The sequence below is a fragment of the Sturnus vulgaris genome, chromosome 2 (assembly GCF_052056855.1).
Source record: "Sturnus vulgaris isolate bStuVul1 chromosome 2, bStuVul1.hap1, whole genome shotgun sequence".
NCBI lineage: Eukaryota > Metazoa > Chordata > Aves > Passeriformes > Sturnidae > Sturnus > Sturnus vulgaris.
Window position 1 is genome coordinate 4156759 of NC_142244.1, and position 27380 is coordinate 4184138.

Here is a 27380-nt window from a genome sequence, read left to right on the forward strand (position 1 = left end):
GGAAAATGGATGGATGAAGCAATAGTCTGGTTTCATTTTTGCAGGAGGCTGGCCAGTACACTTGTCTGGGCTGGCCCTGTGCTCTGTCACCACAGTCTGTCCTGTCTTCTCATTAAACTCCATTTCTATCACTTCTCCTGGGTGAGGGACACCCCAAATGGTGTGCACGTTTGTAGGGGTCCCTAATGTCAGCAGCTGGGCCAGAACCAGAGGCCCCGTGTGCCCAGGTGCCAGCAGCTGGGGGACCTGAGTGAGAGAGGCCAAGTACCAGCCGCCAGCCTGGACCAGGTGTGTCCCTGGTGTGGCACCTGGAGCGAGCAGGGGTGAGCCTGTGAGGGCCAGCAGGGGGAGAGCCAGACCAGCAGGTGAGTAGGGGATATGTCCTGGGATGCTCTTTGATGTCTCACAAGCAATCAGGCAGAAGGATTCTGTTGGGCCAGGACCAACAGAACTAGGCCAGAATTGGTATTTGGGGAAAAAAAAATTTTTTTTCAAGGCTTTGATCTGGGAAAGCTCCCCTCCAACTCTGTGTGTCATTTCACAAGGTGTTTCAGAAATGTGCTTCCAATATATTTGCAAAGGCTCCTCTGACAGCCTCTGTGGTGGTGCAGCCTCAGCACAGAGCACGGTCTGTGATAAGCACCTAGTGAAAAGCAATTATGTCTCATTTAGCCAAGAGTCTTTGAAGTCCCCTGAACTTTGTAAGGAGTTGTGCCCTAGTTAGCTAAAGAATTTATGTGGGGGGTTTTTGTTCTTTGATTTTAATTAAATGCGTTTAACTCAGTAGAACACAATTAAAAACCCAAGAAAATTAAGAAATATCTGAACTTGAACCTGCAGAGACCTTTACACCTCAGAAAACTTAATTAATAGAGATTTGTTCTGCTTCAGAAGTAAATTCAATACAGAGTTGTTTAAGTAAGAGGAGGTCTGGATTATTTTTAACTAAAGGTCAATGTAGTGTCATAGTAGTGACTTAGTACAGTAAGATAAAAAATTAGCAGAAGTGAATTGTGTATGTGCTGGGAGCTGTCGACATGGGAGGGTCATCCAGAGGGCAGGTGACAAAGACAATAATGAAGACCCTCTGATGAAGTAATTAAGCCCCCTAATCAAAATAATAACAGGTAAAGGACACCATATGGCAGCCCTGCTCCACACCAAGACAACATTGGAGGAGACACCTTGGATGTAATGGCTGGGTAGACTCTGGGATGGGCTGTAAGGAAATCCTAAATGTGACAATGTATTTAAACCCCAGGCAACTGTGTCTCGTGGGATGTGCTCATGGCAAAAAAAAATTCCCAGCATGTCTCCAGTGCTGTAATAAAGGAGTGACCTATTTGACAGAATTTTCCTGTTGGATTTAAGTTCTTTAATTCTCTAGTTTGAGAGATCCTCAATCCACCCACTGAAGGGGAAACACCTTCAGAGAGTCTTCCATTAAAATATTAACTCTCCAGCACTGTGCTTTTCCTCTTTGGACTTTCAAATAGTCTTTCAGTATCCAACAATCCCATCTCTGCTGTTATAAGTGACAATATAATTATCGGCTTTCACATTTATGTATTAGCTTTTACAAGTTATTATTGATTATAATGATTTTGATAGAAAACAATTTTTAACTGCTTTTTGATATAGTATTATCTGTCAGCTTTTCCATGCACCATATAGCTTATATAAATAATAATATATCTATTATAGCTTAGGCCTTCATATAATATTAAAACAGAGACTATATAATATTAAATGCTTATGTTTTTGTAACTAACTGACAATGATGAAATAGATAATGTTGATCAAAAGTGTTTGTAAAAGTGGCTAGAACTTCTGTATGATAAGATAGCATTGAAGAGAACCAGACAAATAACACCAAAAGAACAAGGAGGAAATCTACTGCTGACTCTCAACTACCAATAACTTTCAAACCACTGACCGGGGGGGCTCGTGAGAAAATAAAATACAACATTCTCAAAATCACATCTGCATTGTAGCACATACTCTAAGAAAATGAGGCCAACACTCTGAACCAAGATAAAGAATTCTCAAAATATGTAATATGGGGGTGGCTCAGCAGGAGGAAAACGGCCTAAGGCTATGGGAAAACCCCTTGTAGTGATGGTAAGCAAAAGGCACCCTGCTTTTTTCCAGTTTGTTCCCAGTACTGCATACACCTTCCTGTTTATTGTTTTCACCTCATTAAAGTTCTGTTTCTGAACAATGGGAACAAAGCATAAAGTCACCAGAGCCATTTCCTAGTGAAACCACCAGTCAGACTGTCCGGGCTCGGACGAGGAGATTTCATTGTGCATTTGACCAATGCATGAGAAAGTATATAACAAGAGTTGTTATAATTAATGGTATGCTTCCAGCAGTTTATCAGGCACCCCAGCACTGGATATTATTCCTTTTATCCCTTTCAAAATTTTAAAGAGTGTGCTTTGTTTCTCACAGCTGGTATCAAGAAATTACAACCACCATATCCAAAGTCATTCCATGATGAAATTACTCTATGAAGGTTTTTCAGCAGCAGACCCTGACTGTGGTTGCTGGAAAAGATGTTGAAAGGGACTGATGAAGGAACTGGGCACTGGATATCAGTTCTTCTTTCCTGTCCTGAAGAAAGAAGTCTTTCAAAGGGCCTGGGAAAGGAATGTGGAAATATTCCCAAGTCTGTTCTTCATGCTTCCAGGCCGGCAAGCTATGAGTAAAAGAAGGTGCAGTGCTAGAGGATGTGTGGATAAATTCATGATGCCAGAGGTTTATGTCCAAGAGGAGACAGAGGAGTTCTATAACTTTATTCAAATGGAGGGAAAGGCCATGGGGCAGTTCCCCTGGGTTCACTCAAGTTGTTGGAGAGCACAGCCTTCTTTTTATCCTAATTTCCTAGCTGCATCACCTTCTCCCTTTCCCCATTGGCTGAGGTACTTGGAAAGTACAGACTTCAGGATACAGACGCTCACTACCTGTTCCCTTCTCATGGGCACACAACCTCCTTTGTGTCTTTGTTCTTCTTTAGCTTCAGGAATTTAACAAGGCCATGGTTGACCAACATTCTGTGTAATTAGCAACATTCTTCTGAAGGGTTCCTCCTATTACCATCTCGTCTCTGTCTCATGCCTTACCTCTTACTAGTCTGTTTGTAAAGCCAAACTCCTCCCATTCCTGTCAATGAGAAATGGGAGGAATGGCAGGCATTTGGTAGTACCAGGGTAAAGTACCAGACTGCTCAAATTCCTCTGACAAATTGTGCCCAGAATTGCCTCCTCACACAGCAGGATTTTATGCACCTAAGCTTCTTGGTAAATGGACCTTTAAAAGTAACCTCAGGGTTCTTGGCCAAGGGACCTTTAGAAGTCAATCTTAAGTGATGTTTTAGGCAAGAGTTGCTCAGCTGCAACTTAGTATTCCTCAAATGAGAGTTTCATGAGATTAAGTGTTTATTATCTTCTTTTTATCTTTTTTTTTTTTTTTGAGAATTTATCTGTGTATTTTTTTTTCATGGTTGCTGTTGGTATGCATGTGCTCTTCCGTTGTGGCTATGATTGGAAGCCATCAACGTACGGGTATAAACAAAACACAAGATGATCTTTAAGTACCAGTTTTCACAGTTAACTTTTTTACCAGGAAGTGGAAATGGTGGAGAGAAGATGTGGAGTACAGTGAGACAGTACTGGTCATGACTGCACCAGCACTCAGCACTCAGCCAGTGCAAAACTTCTGTCACTGTAGTGTGGTTTGTTCTGCTCTCTTACACACTTACCCATACACGTATTTTCTAGTAAAGAACTGTTACTCCTTTTCCTATATTTTTGCCTCAAAGCCCCGTAATTTCGAAGATACAATAATTTCAAAATTACAGTAATTTCAAGGGAGGGGTCATCTTTCCATTCCAGGAAGGTTCCCGCCTTCCTTGGCAGACATTTTTCTTTTAAACCAAGACATTGTGTCACCAAAAACTGAGAAATAAATTCTACAAGCAGTGTGCTAGGTTAGAAATCCAACAATAATTTATTAATAATAACAAGAAATCATAATATTATTAAAAAATCATATTTATTCATAATAATATAAGTTGTTTGATAACTATCAGCAACACAGAGAGGGAGACATCTGAGTTTGGATCAGAAGCCAATTATTGAATATACAAGGCATTTACATAGGGTTTTACTTGTATGGCACTTATAAAAGGTTCTTTTTTGGTAAGAATTTCCCGTTGGTTACACATTCTTCATGACATCACGTCACCTGATAACATTATCTTATCACAAAGTTTCACAACGTTTCTTGGTCACTTTCTGCCCAGGGAACATTTTTCTGTGTCTGTTTCTCCCACAGTTTCTGCCCGATTAGGCCTAAGATATCAGGCCCCTTTATTAGTTCCCTTTATTAGTAGTTTGTACTCTGTGTTTTATTCCCTATAGTAACAAATTGCCCCTTCGAGAGTTTAATATCATTTCTTCAAAGTCTCATATCCATTTATTGTATTGACCTAGTCTATACAGCAGTATGTATTGCAACAAGTGATCAAGTTCATGAGTAAGAACACCACAATAACTACAAGCAGTTGCTTTAACCATCCTAAGCTGGGGAGCCACAAATCTACTTCTTGCACCTTCACACCAGTGTTGATGGTTAGCAGCCCTTGATATGGTCCCTTCCCCTTTTCTTGGAGAGGCTCTTCAGTCCAGGTTTTGAGGTAGTCTACAGGTCGGTACGGATGAGCTGTGATATCCAGTGTCATGGGTGCTGCCAGCACAATGTGTCTGTGGAGAGAAGACAACACCTTCCTATGGGATTTAATATATTCTGCTAGACTCTGGTTTATTCTTCCTACTTTCCCACTCAGCCAAGGTCTCAATGGAGTGCACAAGCCTCACTTTAACATTTTAGCTGGGCATTGTGCTATTTCAGCAATGATGTGAACCTCTGTCTGGTGATGTTCCCACTCATATTCCAAACCTCAGGACAATTTTCTTCACCAAAATATTTATCAGCTTTGTTAGTACAACAAGAAGAAGCTTCTGTCCATCCTGGAAAAGTATCTACTAGAACCCTGTGTCCCTTTTGCCATGGCAGCCCAGCAAAACCTATTTGCCAATAGTGTCCGGGACAATTTCCTTTCTTAACAGTCCGTCCTAGGTTACAATGTAAAGATGTGCCCAAAAGTTTGTATTCTATCACCATCTGTTGAAACTGGGTGGGGCAGTGATCCTTATCTCTTTGGGAGGTATCTTCTGCTAATGGGCCATGTGTTAAAAAACAGGTGGTGCAGGGTTCTTTATCTTTTCCACCACCCATCCTTCCTCCAGGAGGATATCTTCTGTTAACGGGCCATTGAGTCCCACTGCATGACTGATAAAATTACATCATCCCATTTTGAAATGCTCCACCCAGGGGGAGGAGCCAAACATTTCCTACCTAGATAAAAACTGAGATTTGGAACACCAAGGCAGCCTTTACGCCCTGGTTTCCAGAGGACAAGAACTACCAGACCTGTGTACAGGATCACTACTTCAACAAAACCACTTCATCTGGACTTCTACCACCACCCTACCTAGTGTGGTGTCAGGTTGTATTCTGACTCTGTCAGTGGTTTTCTTTTGTACTATTGCATGCATTTTATTTTTTCTCTCTTTTCCTATTAAATTGTATTTCTGACTTGGAGTCTCTCACTGGTTTTGCTTTCAAACCAGCACACAGTCGTAGGTGTAGGCTATCTAATTTGATGTGCATTGTTCTTCAAGTGTTTGGTACTTTTAAACAATGCTTTTTATCATAACAATATGTTCAAAACCTGAGGCTTCATTGCTTCTACTATAGACTCTATTCCTCAGTGAGTTCTTCCTCTGCAGTTTTTCTCATAAGGTGCTGGGGAGTCACTAGTTCTTCACTGGACATAATCCATCATCCTTCAGGACTCTTTTCAGCATCTAACAATTTTGCCCAGCTCTCATCTTTGGCCTGATAATCAGAAACCTGCTTGTCCAAATACTGTTATTTCTCAGGTAAGATCAACAGGACATCCCCACCAGCACCCTCCTTGGCTGCTTTATCAGCCAGGCAATTTCCAGTGTTTACTGCAGTCTGTCCAGACTAATGAGCTTTACAATGTATTAATGCCGCATTTCAAGGTAGCTGCACCTCCTCTAACAATGTCTGCATTATTTGTCCGTGTTTCACAGGGGATCCCTGGGTGGTTAACAGCCCTCTCTTTCCAAATGGCACCATGGGCACAGGCCACTCCAAAAGCAAATGTTAAGTCTGTCCATATATTGACAATCTTATCCTGTGAGAGCTCCAATAACCTTGTCAATGCAATCAGTTCTGCTTTCTGAGCCAATGTGTTCGGGGTTATAACTTTGGCTTCTATTGCCTCATGCTGAGTCACCACTGACTTACTTGGCTTTTTGAATTCCATTTTTCACAAAGCTTCTCCCATTCACAAAGCATTTCCATGTCTTCCGAGCACACCTTGAGTGGTCTGCAAACAATCACAGGCAAATTCCTTTCATTATGAGTCAGCTGCTAAGGACAGTGCTGGATTCATGTTAGCTACTTTTAACTCCACATCATCTTGTTCTAGCAGTACCATCTGGTATGTTAACATTCTGCTTGGTGATGACCAGTGTCCTTCTTTTTGTATCAACACCACTACAACTGTACAGGGCATAAAAAGAGTCATTTGCTGCCCCAGGGTTAATTTATTTTTTTCCCTTATCTTATCAAGAGATTAATATTACAAGAGATGGGGCAATTGAGAGATGTTGTAAAAGATGGTTTATTGCCTTTTTTCCAATGCCATAATATCAGAAGCCACTTAATTCTTAGTCACAGTATCTCATTTTTTTAGCCAATCAAATACTTCTATGAACTTTGCTAGTGTCTTTTTGCACCAATCATTAGTTGCTTTGCTTTTTATGGCTTTGCCAGAATGTGTCGTCTTTCAACCAATCACATAACACATCACAAACTTACATTGATACATCTCAAACTTCTGGCTAACTTTATAACAGGTTTTATTGCTAAACTTTAAGATCTTTTACTCACTTAACATATTGCTTTGCTTACATAATACATATCTCAGTTTGCTTAAAACATATTTCTACTTAAAATACAAACTTATGTTCTTGTTTTATGTTTGTTTCACTTTAATGCTCTAATTCATCAAGCCTTCTCCAAGGTCAAACATAGTATCCATCTCTATCTCTGAGCCTGTATGCACAAGGCCCTGAGAACTCTCTGTGCCTGCATTTCCCACACTTCCTAGATTTGGAGGACTGCTACCACTACTGTCCTGAGGCAGGCTGACCATCCTTTGCTCCCTAGGAATAACGTATCCAATCATCACATACCCTCGCAACTTTCTCTGAGTCTTCTCTACAAGTTTGTGCTACTGGGCTAAAACCTGCATTGGTTTCCAAACCCAAAATCTTCTCTTCTACTTCTCCATCAACCAAATCATTCATGCATCTTTTGCCTGCAGCTGGAGGAAAGTCTCTAGCTGCAACCTTATCTACTCTCTCAGACCCTCTTGTCCCCTTGTGGCTGTCACGGGCCTTCCTGCCCCCTCTCTTTCACAACCATTCTTTATACAGTGTTTCCCAATACTACAAGCCCAGCAGCATTGTTTAGGCTTTTTTCTTGATCTTTTTCTAAAGCTAAAATCACTTAAAGACCCCTTAATAACAAGTAATACTGTGTCTGTGTGTCTGTCTGACTGTGTATGTAATACATACAACACCTTAACAATTATGGATTCCTCGGCTCCTATCACCTGTTGCAGCAGGGAATGTACTACCCATGTCCCCCCCAATCCTTTGTCTGCCCTGTTATGGGCTAAAACTTTCACTACCGTGGTCACCTTCTTCCAATTCCACACCCACTCCATGCCTTTGTACACTGATAAATTGACACTGAAATGGACTCCAGAATTTTTTTGTGCTTTGATCTCCACCCACATGGCTAACTTTCTCTGCTGGAAATCCTGTGCGGTTTGCGTAGGAGAAATTGACAGGATCTCAAACTTTAAACAATTTAACCTTTACTTGTTTCATTGAAGTAAGCTTGAGAGAGACATGTGGTTTGACTGTGAACAGGTGGTCGAATCACCAGCAAAATGACAGCTGGTGGCAGATCCTCTAGGCCAGGTAAGACCTTCTAGTATTGAGCATTTGTGACATGAAGATGCACTGCCTGAGCGTGACGATTAAGGGGGATATTCTAATTGATGTGAGCAGAGTCAGAAGGGAGTTGTCCTGGTTTAGTGCAAATTTGGGAGAAAACCTCCAAAGGACACCCTGTCCTGGGGTACAATGCAAAAATGTGTATTCTATCACCATCTGTTAAAATGTAGGAGGGGTGGTGATCCTTATCTCTGTGGGAGATATCCTCTGCTGATGTGCCATCTGATAAGATCGGGGGATGATCATCGTTATCTATTCACAACCCATCCTTCCTCCAGAAGATATATTCCGTTAATGGGCCATTAAATCCTATTGTGTGACTGATAAGATTACATCACCCCATTGGGAGATGCCCCAACCAGGGGCAGGAGCCAAGCCTTTCCTACCTAGATAAAAAACTGGGGTTTGGGATGCAAAGGCAGCCCTTTCCACTGGATTCCAGAGGAAAGCTGGACCATTTCCACATCGTTGCTGGATCTTCGGAGGAAAACTGCACCTTCTACAGGAGCACTGCTTCAACAGAACCACATCCGTCATCCAGGAGGACTGCAGCCACCATTTATACGGACTGCTACCAACACCCTGACTGACAGGGTGTCAGGTTGTATTTCTGACTGTGTTGGTGGTTGTTTCTTTTATATTGCATGTATTTTTTTTTCTCTTTTCTCCTATTAAATTGTATTACTAACTTGGAGTCTCGCACTGGTTTTACTTTCAAACCAACACACCACCCCAGGAAGCAAATCCAAGATGCCCCTCCCCCAGCCAGTTTGGGAAGAAATTTCCTCAGAGAGAAGTGGAAAAAACCTGTTTATTCAACAGGCAAAGCACTGCCCAGCCCAAAAAAATGAACAACACCAAGCAGTGAAACCTCTCGCTGCTCTGAAGAGATGACAAATTCAGACAGTCTCTCTCCTGTGGGTGGCAGCTCGGCTCAGTCTGTTCTCAGTCCCTCCGGTGCTGGAAAATGCCGCTGCCCAGGCCAGGCCCTGGTGGACTGCAGGTGCTTCCCCCCGGGTCCCCAGCCCAGAGCAGGTTCAAATAATTCCAGGAAAAAAGAAAAAACTTTCCAGAGATTTTCTCTGCTTCAGTTAGTCAAAAATTAACTAAAAGCAAAGGAGAGCTCTCTCCGCTGTCCACCACGGTGACACAGTCCAGGAGACGAAGCAATGAAACTCCTATTTCTGTGTTTTGAAAACAACTCCCTCAGACATTCCACAGCTTCTTCTCCCCCCCTTTCACTCTCAAATCCAGCCTTAAAGGTACAAAACTTATTTCTGGGCTGAACAGACGAATGGGGATACAATTCAACATCACAAGGTCACCCCAGGACAGGATTTCAATCAGCAGAGCAGATGTTCTGGTATAAACCTCCAGTAGGCAGTACGTCCTGTAAAACTTACTGTGTTTGGTTTTACTGGAATCTGTTTCTCTGACTCCAATCACCCTTTTTTATTTCCTTTTTGCTGTTAAATAACAGCGACTCAGATCAGCTGTATCATATACTTGCCTTAAGCCTGTACAGGTTTCACTGGCTAGTGGCTCAAATGGCTCTGCTTATAAGAGGTCAGTAGTCCAGAAATCAAGGGAAGAATAAAGAAATATATTAGTAGTGGAATGTGTCCACCCAGAAGGCAGAGGAAAGAATCAAGGATATATATATTTGTGACAGAAGGAATTTTAAATTGCTCCTTCCACCAGCATGCGTGGTGTATTACAGCAAAATAAATAAAAAATATTAACAGAGACCTTTCTGGATTTTAGGACAAGAGCTATCTAATTTCTCTCTTTCTCACTAACTTCAAAGGACTTATCATACCAGAGAGTCCATGTCACCTTGGCTACCACCGGTCCAGAGAAATAACATACCTTGTGAAACTTGCCAAAGATTGCTGAGCTGAGCCAGGTTCCTGTAAAAATAAACAGTTGACATTAGATCACAGAATAAGGCAGAAGGAGATTTTTGTGCCTTGTTCTCCTGTAAATATAAAAAATATTTTGAATCTTCCTCCACTGTTGGTTTGTCTGGAATATTTTTCATTTGCCTCTGTCTGCCCTGAGGTTACCTCTGGTCTTTGCCTACTACTTCAGTACCATCCTTTCCCTGCTCAACTCTAATTTATGCCCTCTCTTCTAAAGAAGTAGCCTTGTTTTACAGACCCTTTCAACATTTTCTTCTTTCTTCTCTAGGTTTCTCCAGCCCACTGAAGAAGTAATAACATTTGCCTAAATACAGACATTTTCCACCTCAGTAGATGTGAGTTACTATAATATATCCCTCAAATCCCCCCAAAGTCCCCTTTATTTTCATGAAATAAGAACAGGAAGATTTCAGTGGGATTTCCCTCCTTTTGTTGCTTTGATGGTACAGGGAACTTCTTGATGATTTTTTTTTTTCATCTGTGCAGTAGGCAGTCCTCTGGACTTCTCTCTAAAATCCCCTCAGCTATAGTGAAAGCACAAAAGAAACTTGTTAGTGCATTTTTCTCATTAAAACAAATAGAGTGTGGAGTGTGTAGGTACATCAGTCTCAAACAACTGGTAGGTTTATTGCTGGCCTGTTTTAGAGAGAACAAAAAGGGGAAGGCTGACAGAGGGAAATTTAAGTGATTTAAGATGTAGTGATTGATTCTAGGAGATAGAAAGAAAGGTAGAAATAAAGATAGTGGTAATATTGAAATTTTGTTGAGAAGCCAGAGTGCTTTGGTTAGTTAGTTGGTAGGGGGAAAAGGCTGCACTAAGTCAAGCACAGTGGTCGTGAAGGTGTCTTCAAGTACAGCTCTATCCATCTGGAAGAGACACTTCCCTGACCTCCAGATCCCAGCTACAAATTAGGCTAGATCTGTTGGGAGCAGCAGAAGCTTTCTATTTTTCCAGGTCAAAAGGCACTCCTTTGTGCACCGAGAGCAGCAGGACAGGTAAGGTTAACACTCGGTGAGCCCGGGGTGACCCAGAAAAGCTCACCTTCTTCCTTAAGACAGTTTAGTAGCATTGTTCCAAGTTTCCCACACATCTCTGTCTAAAATAATAATGAGTTTCTGGGTTTATGTGTGTATCTTTGTCGATTAATTTTGGCAGGGGGTTGAAATTGTGGTGTTTGCTTTTTCCTGTGAGTGATGATGGTTTAAAACAGGAGACCACCTAGAGCCTGGCAAGATAAATGTTGCAACTGGTATGAACAGTGTATGAACATGTACATGTGTATGAACGCATTTGAAAAAAGAGCAGGCACTGAATGTCCTAAGAACGATGTTGCTAATTAATCAGGCTGGGAGATGGATTACCTCTGTCAATCCTGCAAAAAGGTCTGATAAGTTATCTGATGTGAATTTATCTGTGGAAAATCCTATTCTAGCAACATAAAAACAAGCAGAGTATCACTCGCGCTACTCCCTCCCCACCCAAGAGGAAGCGTAGCAACGAAAGCAAAAGACCACTTCCAAATATGTAAGATAAACAGCCCAAAACAATTAGCTAGCCGTTTCCAGTACCCTGGGAAGAAGGAGCGCTCACCGCTGTATCGGGATTTCCCCAACTCCGGGAAAAGCGACTGCGTGCGGCGTGGGAGTTCTCGCCTCCCGGGCTCTCATTCCATCTTTCTTCCTGCTTCCAAGTACTTGGCCGTGAGCAGCCATCCCTCTCGCTGCCTTTCCCGGAGGCATCCGCTGGTCTGAGGAGGGTTTCGAGCGGAGGTGAGCAATGCGTGCCGGGCGGGTCAGCCTGACCGCGCCGCCGGGAGCGGGATCCCGCCGGGGGGATAGATGGAAGGATGGATGGATGGGTGCAGCCGTCGCCGCGGCTCGCCGCTCCTTCCTCCGTCTTTCCTAGCCGGGAGGGTCCTCCAGGTGCCAAGCTCAGTCGGCAGCTGCCTTCGGAACCCTGTGTGGTGCCAGGAGGGTAAAAGTTTATTGGAAGTTAAAGGTGGTTCCCAGAAAGTGGCGGGGGAGCGGTTTGTCCATGGACGGGCACAGCCCGTGGCTCAGGAGCCCTCCGAGGTGCGGTTGGGGAAGGCACAGTAAAGGAATTGAGCTTTACTTGCCCCAGCCTTTAAGGTTTTTGGGGGTTTTTGTTGTTGTTTTTTTTTTTTTTTCTTCTACTTCTGCTCCTTCTGGGTTTTTTGTTTTCCCACCGCCCGCAGCACTCACAAGTGGGGTTATGACCTAAAGGGACTTCTTTTTTCTATGCCCGGTATAGCTGCTGTGTTATAGCTACACGGTATAGCCTCGTCCCTCATTATGTGAATTCTTGTAGCTACCCCAGGTAGTGTGCAGTGGTGCATTAAGGCTTTAACGAGTACTAAAGCAGCGAAGCAAAAGATCGTTATTCAAAATTCTGATTGTCTGCAGCTGTGGTACATCTTCCACTGCTTTATAAACCACTCTGTGACTCGGTAGTTTCTGCTTGCTATGCTGGCCCTTGATTTCAGCATGCTTGTAGGAATATATATCGAATTTCTTATAGCTGTGCTTAAATATCTGACTACACAAACTTTTTTCATTGGGCTCATTGCTGATGGGTTCTTGTTTCTGCACATAACAACTTTGTCTCTATTCATTCTTGGTAACTGGAGAGTTATATCAGGAGTTATTTTAGCATTCTTTTAGTATATTAAAAATTTAACCAGGTTACTGGTTGTAGATATATGCAGTGTGTAGGCAAGTTTGCTGGCAATTTGTTTTTAAATACCTTTTTTCTTCCATTTATTTATTTATTTACCAGCCCTCTTATTTAACCTGTGTTATATAGAAAATGCTTTTCAGTTGATTGTCTCTTTTGTTTTTTGCATATAGTGAAAACCTTTAAAAGGCTGGGCTTTGCTTACATTCTTGACAGAAGATGGTCCCAAGATGTGTCAGCTACTTTTGCAGGCATTGGCCAAAAAACTCGGCAGCGGGTAGAGTGTGTTACAGAGGCATGTTTTTTGCAAAATGTGTTTCCACTTGAATATAACACCAGCTTCAGTTCTAGGCAGATCTACAATTCCATTGTAGGAAACAGGGCAATAAGACTTGTCAAGCCTTGCTGTCTGACCCCAGAATGACACTCCTTTTCACATGAAAAATCTTCTCTTAATTTTTGCACTCTGAATGTACAATATCATCAGAAGATGATCTGTCATCTCACCTTGTCTTTCTTTAGGCGAAGCAGATATTTTCTTCCAAAATGACTTTACAAATTCTGGTTTTGTGTTTGGCATATTCTGGGCTTGGAAAGGCAGATGGTAAGTTGAATTTCCTGAAATCTTATTGAAATTGTTTGGGGAACTGGTTTCCGATTTCTGAGGCTTCAACAGAGTAAGAGACAAAAATAGGTGAAATACAGATTGCTGCTGCTGTTTAATGTACATAGCTGAGACAGAGACATGGAGCTGGTAGCTGTGACACAAAACCTCCCAGAGCAGCATTTAGAGATGGGAGGGACAAGAAGCATTCCATATCTACAGTGACACTGGACACCATTGTTGATCTGAGTTGACAGCTTCCAAGAGTGGGGAATCCCTGAAGAACTTCATTCCCTTCATCTCGAATGCACCATGAACTCTGAAAATATAGTTCAAAAAGCCTTTTAAAGGCATTTTGTTGTTAACTTCTCTGATAAGTGAGTATATATACACTCTGGCTTGGTGTATACTTCTCTTATGCATTCAAACTTCCTCTAGCTCTTAGGGAACAAAAATCGAGTATTTGCTGAGCATAGGAAGTCAGGAGCTGATTTAGTAAGACTTAAGAAGGAAGTCTGCAGATATGGGTACAGAAATAGGTAAGTCTTTCTGTCTTTTAAGGAGCTTAGAAGAAAGCTAAAGCCTCAGCCAATGTAAATCAACATAACTCAATTGATTTCTAGGAGTATGCAGGAGATGGACTGTTTTGTAGGGGAAAGCCATAGAAAGAGGATGTAACTGAAGAAATTGTGTCTGTGGGTAATCCAGGCCTTAGAATCAACATTAAGCTTCTGAATATGTGCGATATCTGCCATTTAATTTACAGTTTACTGTCATTGCAGTGGTTCCACAGGCTGGACACATAGAAGTGAGGATGGGTGACAGTGCAACTCTGAGCTGTGCCCTGACAGAACCCCAGGATGTTGTGCAAGTGACGTGGCAAAAGGACTCAGAAGGATCAAATGATAATATAGCTACATACAGTGAAGCAAACGGATTAAAGATTCATGACCCCTATAAAGACAGAATGAACTTCACAAGTTTAGAACTTAACAAGACAAGCATAACTTTTTGGGACACTAGAATGGATGATTCAGGATGTTACAAGTGTCTCTTCAATGCTTACCCTTTGGGCTCCTTGTCAGGAAATATCTGCCTGCGTGTTTTTGGTGAGGTTCTCTGCAGGGATATGTCTCTAGTGAAATAAGAGGTGTTTTCTCACCCACAGTAATTTTTTTGAGCAGATTTAAGAACTGCAGTGATAGGAACATCCCCTGGTTGAACATGATGTACAAACAGCACTACTGCTGTGAGCAAAACTCTGTGGGTCTTATTCAAGACGATTGTGGTCGTTTTGGCTCTTGCTTGTTATTCCATGAGTAGCAGCTGAAAAGCAAGGAGTAGAATCTTTGTAAGCCCTTGATCAGTCCCAGATGGAACTTGGGCAAACCAACATTGCCCATAGCAGTTTCCTTTTGGTGCAAGGTACAATCCCAGTGCTGTGAGCTGCTCTGCCAAACCCTACCTTTGATAGGGAATTAACAGATAGGACCAAGAAATTATTTCACTTAACAGATTATTTTAATACTTGGATTTCAGGGTGAAATCTTTGGGGTATATTATCCTAGGCAGATAAAGAAATTATAAAAGAAAGGCCTCATAAAATCAGGCCTGCTCTGCTAAATTACAGCTAGCTTGTCACTTCTAACTGCAGCTTGCAAGTTCCCATGTGGAAATGATCTTAGTATGAAAAGTTCATTAACACAACAACTTATTCCTGGCTGCAAAGCAAGTGCACATGTGTAAACAATAAGGTTTGTCCCATGAGAACCCACAGAAGAAAAATGTAAACACTTGAACCTTAGCACATACACACAAAATCACACTCTGACCAATAAATGAAGTAGTAAGAAAACTAATAACCAATTAAACACGAAGTCTGTAAAAACTATATAAAAATGTATTATGTGAATAAAGAATTGGCTTTTCCTACATGAAGAAAATAGAGTTTTGCATGATTTATTACAACAGTATATAACTTCAGTGTGGGGGAAGGAGTATTGAGTCGTGGTGGGGACCTGACCCACGGACCTCTTCTTGCATTCCTTGCCATTGAGCTCAGTGTGAATCCAGTCAGCTTTGCTCTGATTTCTAATGGTTAGGCTGCTACTATAGCTTATGACCAGGTGTTCACTGTGGTGATGACCTGTCTCATTTGTGTGTTGGAAGGTCTCAATGCATCTGTCCATCACAACATTTCTGAAGGTCGTTTGATAGTCATCTGTAAAGCTCATGGCCTCCCAGAGCCCAACATCACCTGGAACAACCTGTTCAATTCTACTCCTACACATAAGAGAATCAAGCACAAAAATGGGATTGTGTCCATCACCAGTAAACTGGAAATCTACAACATTCCAAGCATCAGTGCAAGGGATTTGACCTGCACAGTAAGCAACACAAATGAAGCAGTTGAATTGCCTGTGAAAATAAAAGGAGGTGAGTGAGCAGTACAAGCAAGTTTCTCTTGTTAACTTTTGTTAAGTTTTGTTAACTTTCTCTTGGCTTACATGTTTTGCAGTAGCATATTTGGATAGGAATCTTCTGGGAAGAGGAGGGAATGAGATGTGTGTATGTCAGGAAATTCTACTTGCATCCATTGCTGTCTTTGAGGTACTTACATATTGGAGTCCTATCCAAGAGGGAAAAAAAAGCCAGACTAATCAGCTAGGGAGATACGGGGTTTAAAGGCACTATGCATTTTGCAGCAAGTTGAACATAGGTTACTACACAGGTTTTCATAATTTTTTTTAACAGTCTAAAAATAAATATAAATATGTCAGCTGATATCTGTGAGTAGAAAGATGAGTAGAAACTCTGTGGGTTGCTTGATGAACTCGGAAATTTTGAAATTCATATCAAACTCTCTGAATCAAATGTTTCAGTTCAACTTACTGCATGTTTTGTTGTATTTAACTGGTATATTATGATTTAGCTTCTTTGATTTTTTGCTAAGGCACATGTCCATAATGGTCAGGGAGGAATACTCCTTTCAAGCATACAGGGAGGGGGTCAGTTGAAGATTCTTACATTTGATTTATATGGAAATCTTAAGTACCTTAATGTAACATATGAGTATCTTGTAGTGTTAATTTTAGTTCTTCTTCTAACATTCTGTTCTGCTGGAAAGACTTTGACCCTGTTTCTGCAGATATTAAAAGCTGAAGTACCATTCTTAGTTCATACAGGAGCATTGACTTGGGTGATTTAAAATTCACGTCTCTATATCCAGAGCCTTAAATTGAAGACCATTTGTAAATTAACAAGACAGGAAAAGCAGCTTGTAGCTGTGGGTTAATTCTGCAATTGCATGCTCAATAAGTGATTGTTACAGGAATAGTAGTAAAGAGCAGGATCTGATTTTTAATATCTGCTCTCTAAACATTCAAAAGCAGTTTAGTTCTTAATTCTGAATTACAATTCTGAAAAAGCATATTAATCTTTTAGTCCCGTCTCCAATATTCTTTTATTTTGGTCATTAAAAAAAAAATGTATCTCAGAAAGCAGAAAACTAAGACTGTTGTTATTTCTTTCTAAGTGGATAAAAAAATCAGCTAACAGCTTGTTGTTTTAACAATCTTATATTTTAAAGGACAAGAAGTTGAAATGGACAGTTCAACATATCTTTGTTAAAAGACATAATAGTTATGCTTTTAGTCAAATAAATTTCAAGTCATACAATTTTCCAGCTAATGTCGGTGATATGAGCCCTTGTATAACATTTTGATTAATAGCAGTCAAATGAAGAGGCTAATGTCTAACCAGGAAGGAACATTTATGTTCAACTGTTGGGCAGAGCTATTTGCAGGCAGCAAAACATAGCCTGTCTTCTTTTCTTAAAATTAATGTTGCCTTTTCAACAGTGTTAAGTGTTTGAAAGTAAAAATAATAAAATTCTGGGTGAACAAAAAACTCTTCTGAAAGTATTAAGACTTGTATGAAGTTCTGCTTGTGTGTGTATGCCAACCACATCTTTTCTTCATATTTTCTGTGGGCAAGTAGTTTCTTTTTGAAGATACATACGTTTATTCTCTCTTTTGATCAATTGCTGCTTTCATTTACCTTAGCAATACCTTTAACTATATCAGAGGAACTGCTGTCATTAATCAGACATCCTCTTGGCTCGTTTTGCTTTTTTTCTCAATAAGCTAGATTAATTTGCTGCAAGTGTTTTGTTGTTTTGTTTTCACAGAAGAGGGATCATCTTTGCTTTGGTTGGTGATTATTGCAGTGCTTCTAGTGGTCATCATAGTTCTGATTCTGATTATGGTGTTCTGGAGGAAGATCCTGTGCAGGAGGAGTTGAAGTGGTGAGTCACCAATGTGTGGAAATGTGGTTTTCGTAGAGCCCATAATAAGGTCTGATCATCTGCAGAGAAGAATGAGACTTTGTTGGGATACCACTGGGGGTATGAGTATCATATTGGACCATTAATAATAATAAATAGTCATATGTTTACAGTTTTAAAAGGTTGCCTCAGGTGCATGTAAGTTTAAGAGCTGTCTTCCCACTGCTAAGGGACAATCCAAGGCTGAAAACTCTGAGGGAAGGATCAAAGCAGAGCAGGACATACTGCTCTTGGTTTGCTTTGAAGTAGCAGTGTCAGCAGAAGTAATTCACTTATCTTTCACATTTTCTTGGAAGCCCACAAAGTGTAGTATGCTCAGATGAAGTAGATATTGGAGAGAAACCACTCATGCAGTGTGATGTCCCCTCAGGGAAAGCATTTTCTGCTGGTAATGGCACCATCTTTGTGTTTTTTAAGACAAACAGTGTAATATGATGAAGTGTGGTCAAATTTGGCACATGACTGTGCTTCCTAATGATGAATTAAGGAGAAGTTTAAGTCAGTGTAATGTCTCTGAGTGTGTAATAACCTGGTCACGGATCAATTCAATTCTCTAGTCTTAATTAGTAGTAACATAATGAACAGAAAAGTTGGGAGGGGACACCATAAGCTTTAGAAATCACAGAAAGTTGATGGTCATTGTTAGTTTCACTGGTGTTTAACTAAATCCAAAGTCCATGTCCGGCTTTAAATTCCACTAACATATTTAGAAACACCAGCACATATTCACTCAGTTCCTGGCTATTAAGATACCTGCTTCAGGGCAATAATATGATATAAAGTGAAGAAAGGTTTCAAGGAGTATCATAGCTGTCTATTGTGAACTTAGACCTACAGCATCTACTCTTAAGAGGGTTTGACCTAATGAGTCTACTATTGCCAAAAACACAAGTCTTTACTGAGAAGAAAATAATTGAGCAGTTCTTACACCCCAGATATAAAGTCTTTATTGTAAAATGTATGTGAGACATTGATCCTATCAAAAATTTAGAAGACAAAATTTCTGGTTGAATTTTCAGACCAACCTGAAAGTTAAAGTTGCAAGGAGTTCATTCTTAAATACTGCTTTTTAAAGGATCAGAAGAAAAAGATGCAATGCTCATAAGAAAGATGTATCTTTATTCTAGAACAACCATTCCAAGCACAAATGAGCTTGTACTAAGCATACCTTGAAGGAGAGACCTTGAGATGGAGGTGATCTGATAGATCTTTGGGATCACCCCTTGAGCAGATCTGAGATTGACCAGGAAAAGAGAGTGCCAAAAAGCACAGGTTCTGCCTTGCAGTGCTTTGAAGCCCCTTCATTGCATGGCAGATGAGAGCCACACAAGGATGCTGTGTCTGCATTGGGGCCCAAAGCTGGACCAGTGTCACTCAGTGAAACCCAGCTTGACAAGACCAGGCTGTTCAAGTTTAGAGTCTGCTGAGGATGTTAATGTGTCCTAGCATGACTCTGGCCTGTGGATATTAGTGGTTCCCTGGGTAATGTCCTTATGTGGGTTCAGTGGTGGTTTGTAACAGGGCCATCCCTAGCAGGCAGTGAGAGCAGGTTTCTTACAGCCTACACCACACGCTGGGTATCAGGCTTGGAACCCCCAGGCCATTTCATGTATCCTTGTGCCATGGCATGGGTCATGTAAGACGTGATTTCCTGCTGCAGAGACACCACTGTGATGCACAACAACAGAGCCTACAAGTTATTTGGGAAACTGAGCCGATCGCCCTCCCCTGCCTTGTAAGGAAAGTGTAAAACACAGAAAAGCATTAGTTTCAACTGAAAGCACTGTGCCTCTTTTTCCTTAGCTAAAGGCTCAAAGCTTGAAGTCCCTCTGTGTCTCCAAGAGAAGTGGGCTCTCATGTGCTGCTGCCTGGGAAGACGTCAAGATTCCTGGCCCCACATGTATGCCAACATGTCACAAGGTCAAGATTTAATGTAAATCCCTGTTCAGTAGGAGAGAGGGCATAAATTAGATGAGCAGCATTTAGTAGTGGGTGTTTGTTAGGTTAAAATTTATCAAGAAAAGCAGGATTCGAATGACATCAGTTGTTTGTGTTCTTTCTGGTTTCTCATGGGTTTTGGTAACGTTGATGCCAGAATGTGGCTTCTGCAGTGAGATTGTAAGTCATTAAGTTTGTACTTTAAATGTAGGCTAGTTTTTATCAGCCATAAAAGCTTATCAGCTTTTCAGTTCCTCTTTGGTCTTGAGTTTCAAAAATGTAATGCACTGATCTGGATCAGTTTTGAATAAAGGCAGCATCACTTTACTCAGAGTAATTTTGACCAGCTGATCATATTCCTTCCTACAGTGACCATCTTAGCAAAATGCGTAGTCTGTCTTTTTAATTTACATCTGTTTCCCTGAAGGCATCATTAATTAGTTTGCTGTAAAACTTCAGTGGTGGTGCAGTTAGATCACTTTGTTGCCATCTGATATTTTTTTTCTCTCCCAGGATGCTCTCTTCTGCTGGTGGCTAAGGGTTACTTACAGTTTGTCGGTTTATCATTACAGATATGATATTGTATATCATTCCACATATGTGTCACTTTTCAGGCCATCCTTAGAATACTAAGAACATCTATGAAGCTACTATAATCTTAAACACTATATTTACAGTGTTATTTACTATATTTACCACTCCAAAAGTATTGTGATGAGGAAATCCCCTAAATTTCTTATCCTGGTTTTGTGGTGACTCGTTTTTCCCTTGATCATCTGTAAAATATGTGTGTGCTTTTTAAAGCATTGGTTGCAGTTGGTCAAAAAAGGCAGAACTATCTTGCAGAAAGCCCTTTTCTGGTTTTGTCCTCTATTGTTCTCAGACTGGTGAAATGAGATGCAGCGCCTACAGCACAATAGAGAGCTAAAAGCGCTGGCTCGAGCATACCAGAGTCTGTCTGGTACTAAAGTACTTCTTTTTATTCTGCACTAGATAACAAGAACAGCCTTTCCAGGCTTGCCAAGATGCTCAGTTTTTAAAGTAAAACAGTAGCTTTTCATCTGGGTAGATGGGAAGCCTTTTCTGACAAAGTTTCTTCCAAGTGCTTTTGCTTTTGAGAGTATGGTTAAGTTTTGCTTTGCTTTTATTTTTGTTGTTCCCTTCCTCTTCGTGGTAGATACTTGGGAATCAGGTATCTGGGGCTGAAAGTTGATGTCCCATTCCTCAGGCATTTGCCTTGTGTACCAGCTACAGAGCATACCTACATTTTTGTTCTCCCAGAAAATGTCCCAAGTGAAGTGTCTTCACAACATTTGTGGATTAGTGACTTCTTTGGAATCCAACTGAGCAGCCTTTGTGGCAAGTGCTGACACACAATCTTTGGAAAATTCACATTTCATTCTCTACCAAGTGGGCAGGCAAACCCAGCTGTGCCTATCACTCAATGTCAATGCAATGAGCAGGCTGAAAGAATCACCAGGCATAAATTCTCCCATGCCTGAAGTTTCTTGGTGCTACTCATCTGATAAAAAGTTAAATCCTTTCATTCCTTGCTCAACTAATAGAGCTTAGCTCCAGACCACACTGAGATAAAGCAGTCCAGTTAAAAAGCCAAGTGCCTGTGTAGAAGCAAAATTAAAGGCTATTAGCCTGAATAAATTCCTGTGACTTACCTGTCATTTATGCGTCTTCACTTGAATGCTTTCCACAGCATCACTTGCTTATTTCGTGGCTTGCAGGATACTCATATTTCAGCCTGACCAATTAAAAAGCTTTATCATTAATTCTTAAGATGTATCAGTCTGCAGGATAAAATTTCACGCATACATTTTTTCTGGAGGCTTGTGGTAAACTGTGAGGAAGGACTACTTCACAGGTGCATATAGAGGCCAGAATATTTTGGGGGCTTTTTTAATTTGGTTTTAAGAATTGGTATGTTGATCCCTCTTGGGTAGCTTATGCAGGTTTTGCAATGTTGAAAGCTTCAGAAATATTCAGATAGTATGTTTGTGTTTAAAAAACTGTAACAAGAGCGGAAAAAAATGGGGCTTCTAATTGAGTAGATATGACATTGAATAGATAAGAAAGCTGACAGGGTAAGTTAGCCTGGAAGAAGAAAACTTGAAGAGTCATTGAAGAAGGGACTAGACCAGACTAAAAATTCCATTCTGCAGAAAGCACCAGCATAGAAATGTGTTTTTCCTGTTTGGAAATAAAAACATTCAGGCTCTCCTTCAAGTGGAGATTTTATGGAACTCAGATGTAAGCAGCATTGCCTTTGCCTCTTAGTGTTATGGTTTGCTTAGCAAGGTGGTGTTCAGTCAAAGGTTGGATTTGATGATCTTGGAGGTCTTTTCCAACCTTAATGATTCTATGATTCTGTTCGTGTCTGAGCACAGCCAGCTCTCTGTGACCCAAAAAATGCTGAACATCAATGTGCTTAATATGTTAAACAAGTACTCCAAAACAAAATACCTCTTTGCTACAAGCTGGAGATCACTTAATACCCTGAATAGGAAATTAAGATTCCCTGATTGTTACCTTTTGAATTTGATAGTTGCTACAAATAGAGTCAGGTCTGGTAAGTGTAAAATAGAAGCTTGGCTGATCAGCTATAATGTGTGGATACGAGAAACTCAAATTTTGGTGGCAAAATATGTCCTGGAAGGCTGGGAAATAAGTACTATGCAGGAATTCCAGTTTTTGGAAAGTTCATAAGAACAATTATTTGGCTACACTTATAATTGCTTTGTTTATAGTAAAGATAGTAAATCTGGAAGAGTCATTATAGCAGTATCCTCTAGTCTGTATTCAGTTTGGGGAAGGCTCTGTTTCTAAACTCTAGCTTAAAAATTCCAACAATTCTTATTTTATCTTACAACTTATAGTGTTTCTTCAGTGTTTGCTTTGACATCTGGGTTTCTTATTAGCAAGAGACTCTGTAGTCGAGACCAATATAGTAGCAGCTTGGTTTTAGGAGAATTTTCAGAATAATATTTCCAGAGAAGACCACTTCCAGAAATATCAGACTTTCAGATGATAAATTTGGGATATAACTCCCTGTTTCATGAGGCAGATGGATATGACATGATGGATATGAATGGGTTTCTAGCAGTCATATCCCAGCTGGTGAGGCTCATTTTAGAGTAACCTTGGTTTCCTCTCAAGTGGGCTTTAATGGGAGTAGGAGATTATATTCGTCCTATTTTGAATTCCTGCAAAACAGAAAAAAAATACTGTGAATATACAACAGCCTCATTCCTTTGCCCTTCTTAATACTAAACCAGAAAATCCCCAAACCCATGCTAATCAATCAAACAAAAATCCCAAAACCCAAAAAATGCCACAGTGTAAAAACAGTATAGACAAACAGACCTAAACAGAGCTACTGAGGGGGGGAATTAAAAAACCAAACAACAACCCTCATGACAAAAATGTCAGTGAAAGGGTAATTATGCTGTAAAGCTGACCATCAGGTTTCCCACAGACATAAATATTTTGCAACTGAAGATGTTCTCTAGGTTTAATTACACACTGTTTCCAGATAGATCCTGTTCCTTAGTAATTCCATCTAATTTTCTGTTCCCAGAAATGTCCCTCTGGTCTGTATCTCACACAGAGGGAGGATGGGCACACTTTGCAAGCTTTCCATGCTTTAGTGCTACTTTTTTTTCATTGTGAAGGACAGGGATGGCTGGCATTTGTCTTCCCTGAGATGTTTTTCTGGGAAAAGCTGGGATACTCCTTATCCTGTTTTTCATTTAGAAGAGCAAGGAAAAGGGAGTGGCAGAGGAGAAAGGAGGGGAAGGTCACTGGTCTCCAGGGCAGTGGCTAGAGTTTTTGTTTGGAAGGATGAAATAAATCCTGTTTTACTATGACACAATAAAAGTGGTGGTGTATGAAACATCTTGGAGTTTGTCCTGCACATCTAAAGGGAAGGCACTGAAGTCTATGCTACTAAAACACAAAGCCCTTTCTTTGCAAACAGGGAGGCTTTTAGGACATGTGACTAGTACAGTTTCTATCCTGTGCATCATATTTGTGCTCATATTTCATTATGAAGTAATTTTCTGGTCTTTTCTTTTCCTTTTCATTCCAACAATAGGGCTTTGTATATAACCAGAAAATAAAATTCAGGCTGGCAGCTGAAAGGGAGAACAAATAGCATTCCCATAATATGTTGCCTCGCTGTTTCAATTTCTCACTCACTTCCTTGGTAAGAATTATTTATATACTTGATTCCAAAATACTTTAAAAAATACTTTGTATGAATGCAGGTTTATTAGATGAGGAACCTCTTTCATACTCCTCTACATGAAAAGTAAAGATGCCATATATTTTATTATTGTCTTCAAAGCCATGTAAAGATAGAGTTGCAAACTGAATCTCAAACATATGAAAGATATTCTGAAATATCAAATTACTTACATACTCAATATATATGTATTAATTAATTATTGGTGTAGTATTACCAGTGAAGAAAGTTGGTTTACTTCTCACAGTTTACAAATCCTTTCAGGGTTTTGTGTATTCCGTACGTTATATTTTGAATTCCACAGTGTGTGTGATTTCCAGAATTAAAAAAGCAGGGAAGTTGTTCGCCAAAGAGTGGGTTTGTAACTGCTGCTCCCCACTTTCCCCACTGTGCATTTCTCTTCCTCCTGTCCCAACAGCAACTACACTGCTAAGCAAAACCTGAGGCAGCAAAGATTTATCCTTTTCTGGGGTTGTTTTTGTGTTTTCTAGGATCCTTGAGGATTTCCATCCATCTGCCAGATTATTAGAAGCCAGCAGCCTGAAATCAACATTACACATAGTGACTTGACTGGCTGGAAAGCAGCAGCAAAAAAAAGAAGACCCCATATACACTGCCCTATCTGGTGGCTGAGATGATCACTGAAATGACTAATACAACATTTGTTATCTGGTCTAGGCCCTTAAAATGTAGGACTGGAGGGACCACTTGGTCTGCTGCTCTGCAAAGGAGGAGATTTTGTCAGGCAAAACCTTCTTTGCTCATGCCACTCTTGGTACTGCTGCTGGGCAAAATGGATTTGCCTTCTTCCAGCTGAGTTTTGAAAATATCCATGGACAGAAGCTCTGCAGACTCTCTTCCAGTCCCTAATTATTCTTGCAGTAGAGGGGGATTTAATTTTTGCCAACATCTGTCTGCAATTTCACTTGCAGCAATTCTGAGAGTTTATCACTCTCTTCCCGTCATCTGGTTTTTCTCCTCTTATTCAGCTGTTCCAACTCCTTTTTCTCTGTCTGGAAAGACCTGCTGGACTCAAATCACAGGTCTCAAACCACACAGGATTTGCCAAAATTTATTGGGGAAGAGCAATAGGTCTCCAAGCAGGTGACTACATAAAAGCAGTAGCAGCCACAGTTTGGAAGGAAGAATTGTAATTAATTTGTATAATATATAAGTAATTTATTTTATTTGACTTCTTTCTAATCCTGGGATGTTTTCTTCTGTGTTTTCTGGGTTTTTTTAGTGATGTGTGTGGTGGGGTTAAATATATAAGTGAGGAGGAGAGGGTAACAAAGGCCAGTAGTGGGAGCATTGTCTTCTCCATCTTTCCTTTCTGTTAATACCCTATCCTACTCCTTGCTGAGCTGTCAAAAGGCATGGATTTCATCAACAGTTTTTGTGCTTATCTTATGCACTGTTCAGAGTAGTCTTTCCTGTCTTCATCCATTTTTATTGTGTCTTTTTAAACACAGATAAATTGCTTAGCTGGCCAAAAGCCATTATTCCATGTCTGGACCTAATTGGGTGGGATGTCATACACTCACTATCCTGTGTCACGACTGTGGCTGCAATGATATCAGTTGACAGTCTTACAGAGACTGAGCTTACTGATTTGTTATGTTTTTGATAGCATGCACTGCACTATTCTTAGGAGCTGGACCTAATTCTGCTCCTGTCCCAGGCCGGATTGGAGTTCCTCTCCTGCCATCCCAAGTTGCTCATCACTGCCAGCCCAAGCCTGCTGATCTGGCCATTTCCATTCTTCCCACAAATCCCACGTGCTTGACCCCCTCTTGCTGCTCAGGAGGACCATGCACCCCTGGGCATTGCCCAGCAGATCCTCATCTTCATGAGGGGTAGAAGGCTCCACGTATCCTCTGCCTCTGTGCTTGGGTTTGTTGGGACAGAGTTGATTTTCTGGATAGAAGTTAGGATGAGGCTACCTTTCCAACTCTCTCCTTCCCTCCTGGGGGACTGTGCAAGCAGCTGTGTGGTGCTTCAGTTGCTGGCTGGGGTTAAACCACGACAGCCTCTGAGCACCTTTGCAGGGCTCTGTGCCTGCCCCACAGGGCAAAGATGGCTAAAAGCAAGCCTACCTCTGGGTATGCCTTAGTGGTCCATTTTATTGACAGGATAAACAGATGGGAGGACTGCAGGGGGTCCTCTGGTGGTGTTTTGTTCAGCTGATGAGCGCTAAGGTTTCAGGTGTTTCTCAGTCTCCCTTCTGTCTGAAGTTTGTCATTGTATCAGGATCACTAACAGTATTCTCTTTTCTTTTGGCTTTGATGAGCATTTATGCATCTGAAATACTCCATGTTACCAGAGTGCTCAGCATTTTGGGTTGTACCTTTTATGTCATTTGTTTACTAAGGGTACAAACTATCAGGCTGAAATATCAACAATGTAGATTTAAAACTTAGGACTGACTCAGTGTTCAGAACAAATATTTTGCTACTTCTAGAGCAGTGGCCTCTCCAGAGTCTGGTAAAAAGTTTTCTGTGTCTGTCTGCTTGTGTTACTGAGGATATGAGGGGTGACATTGGTTCCACTGTTGTAGGCACAATATGAATTATTTATTTGTACATTTCATTTTTTCTAATTAAAAAAAAAATCAGATCCAACTAAAACACCAACTGGTCCCTTGTGGTTTTTTTTGTTTTGTTTTGGTTTGGTTTTTTTTTTGTGGTGGGGGTGCTTTTTAGTAGTTTTGATTTATACTTTGCTTCCTTCCTGAACAGAAAATGGGAATTCATGGGGCTTTTAAGGTGTTTTGAGATATTTTTTCTTTTTAAAAGAAGATTTTGAACGAAACGTTTGAAATAAATTTACAGAAGTATTTTTGACCACAGAAGCTGCAGTTTAGTTCAGATTTGAAAAATAACCTCAGTCAATCAAAACAGTGCATTCTATACTTTTTGCAGTTATTGTCTATGTCATGTTTGTTTCTTAATTATTTTTTATCTAAAGTAACATGCTCTACCGATACATTGTCTGTCTTGTTTTCTGTATTTCCTGGATGAAAAGACCAAATAAAGCAAATTTGAACATAAGGCCACATCATTTCTTTCATTTGTAGTGCAGTGGTTGTGAGCTTTTATAAATCAATGAGGTAAGTATTACACATGAGCTCTAAGTGTATGAAGGATTCATTTGGCAAAAGCACTAGTGACCCAGTGTTCTCTTTAATACATTTGGCCTTTTGAGATTAATTGTGAAACCACAATAATTTTTCTTTCTCATTACATCAACTTGCACTTTTCTTCTTAGAAGATGTGATAATGAGAAACTTCAATATAGTTAAAAGGATGTGTCAATGTTACTGCATCCCTAGAGGAGCTGAATGTCATGGGATTGTGTCCTAGATCTGAAAGGCAACAGTTTATTGCTTATATTTGTTGGTAAAATACAACAGGCAGTGATTTCAATAGGTTTTCC

At 40.6% G+C, this 27380-nt stretch overlaps 2 protein-coding genes across 8 annotated transcripts; one reads left to right on the top strand and one right to left on the bottom strand.

Moving 5' to 3' along the window:
- Positions 1-4004: 4004 nt before the first annotated feature.
- LOC148224607 (uncharacterized) lies at positions 4005-11848 on the bottom strand. Its single transcript, XM_088157012.1, has 4 exons — positions 11700-11848; positions 10056-10096; positions 6403-6484; positions 4005-4766 (listed from the first exon to the last, which is right to left on the bottom strand). The coding sequence occupies exons 1-4, from the start codon at positions 11846-11848 to the stop codon at positions 4493-4495; spliced, it is 546 nt and encodes a 181-aa protein (XP_088013138.1). The 3' UTR covers positions 4005-4492.
- On the top strand, positions 11746-26995 carry LOC106856573 (OX-2 membrane glycoprotein-like). 7 transcript variants are annotated; one of them, XR_015799621.1, is made up of 9 exons: positions 11746-11878; positions 13326-13407; positions 14190-14516; positions 15577-15843; positions 15926-16017; positions 17597-17713; positions 19556-19672; positions 23796-23906; positions 24437-26995. XR_015799621.1 is itself a non-coding variant. In XM_088157000.1 (6 exons), exons 2-5 carry the CDS (start codon positions 13350-13352, stop codon positions 17707-17709), a joined length of 765 nt encoding a protein of 254 aa, XP_088013126.1. In that variant the 5' UTR covers positions 11746-11878; positions 13326-13349; the 3' UTR covers positions 17710-17713; positions 24437-26995. The 7 variants fall into 7 exon arrangements, 1 of the variants encoding a protein (XP_088013126.1); XR_015799623.1 differs by lacking the exon at positions 23796-23906; XR_015799622.1 differs by lacking the exon at positions 19556-19672.
- The last annotated feature ends 385 nt before the right edge of the window (positions 26996-27380 follow it).

What these genes read in the sequence shown, in the direction of transcription:
- LOC148224607 (XM_088157012.1), bottom strand. Translation starts at nt 11,848, where the DNA reads ATGCCTCCGGGAAAGGCAGCGAGAGGGATGGCTGCTCACGGCCAAGTA. An exon ending in TCTTTGGCAAGTTTCACAAG is followed by an intron (nt 6,485 to 10,055) that starts GTATGTTATTTC and finishes GATTGTTTGCAG; the next exon opens with ACCACTCAAGGTGTGCTCGG. An exon ending in AATGGAATTCAAAAAGCCAA is followed by an intron (nt 4,767 to 6,402) that starts GTAAGTCAGTGG and finishes TTCTCTCCACAG; the next exon opens with ACACATTGTGCTGGCAGCAC.
- LOC106856573 (XM_088157000.1), top strand. Translation starts at nt 13,350, where the DNA reads ATGACTTTACAAATTCTGGTTTTGTGTTTGGCATATTCTGGGCTTGGA. An exon ending in TGGGCTTGGAAAGGCAGATG is followed by an intron (nt 13,408 to 14,189) that starts GTAAGTTGAATT and finishes CTGTCATTGCAG; the next exon opens with TGGTTCCACAGGCTGGACAC. An exon ending in GCCTGTGAAAATAAAAGGAG is followed by an intron (nt 15,844 to 17,596) that starts GTGAGTGAGCAG and finishes TTGTTTTCACAG; the next exon opens with AAGAGGGATCATCTTTGCTT.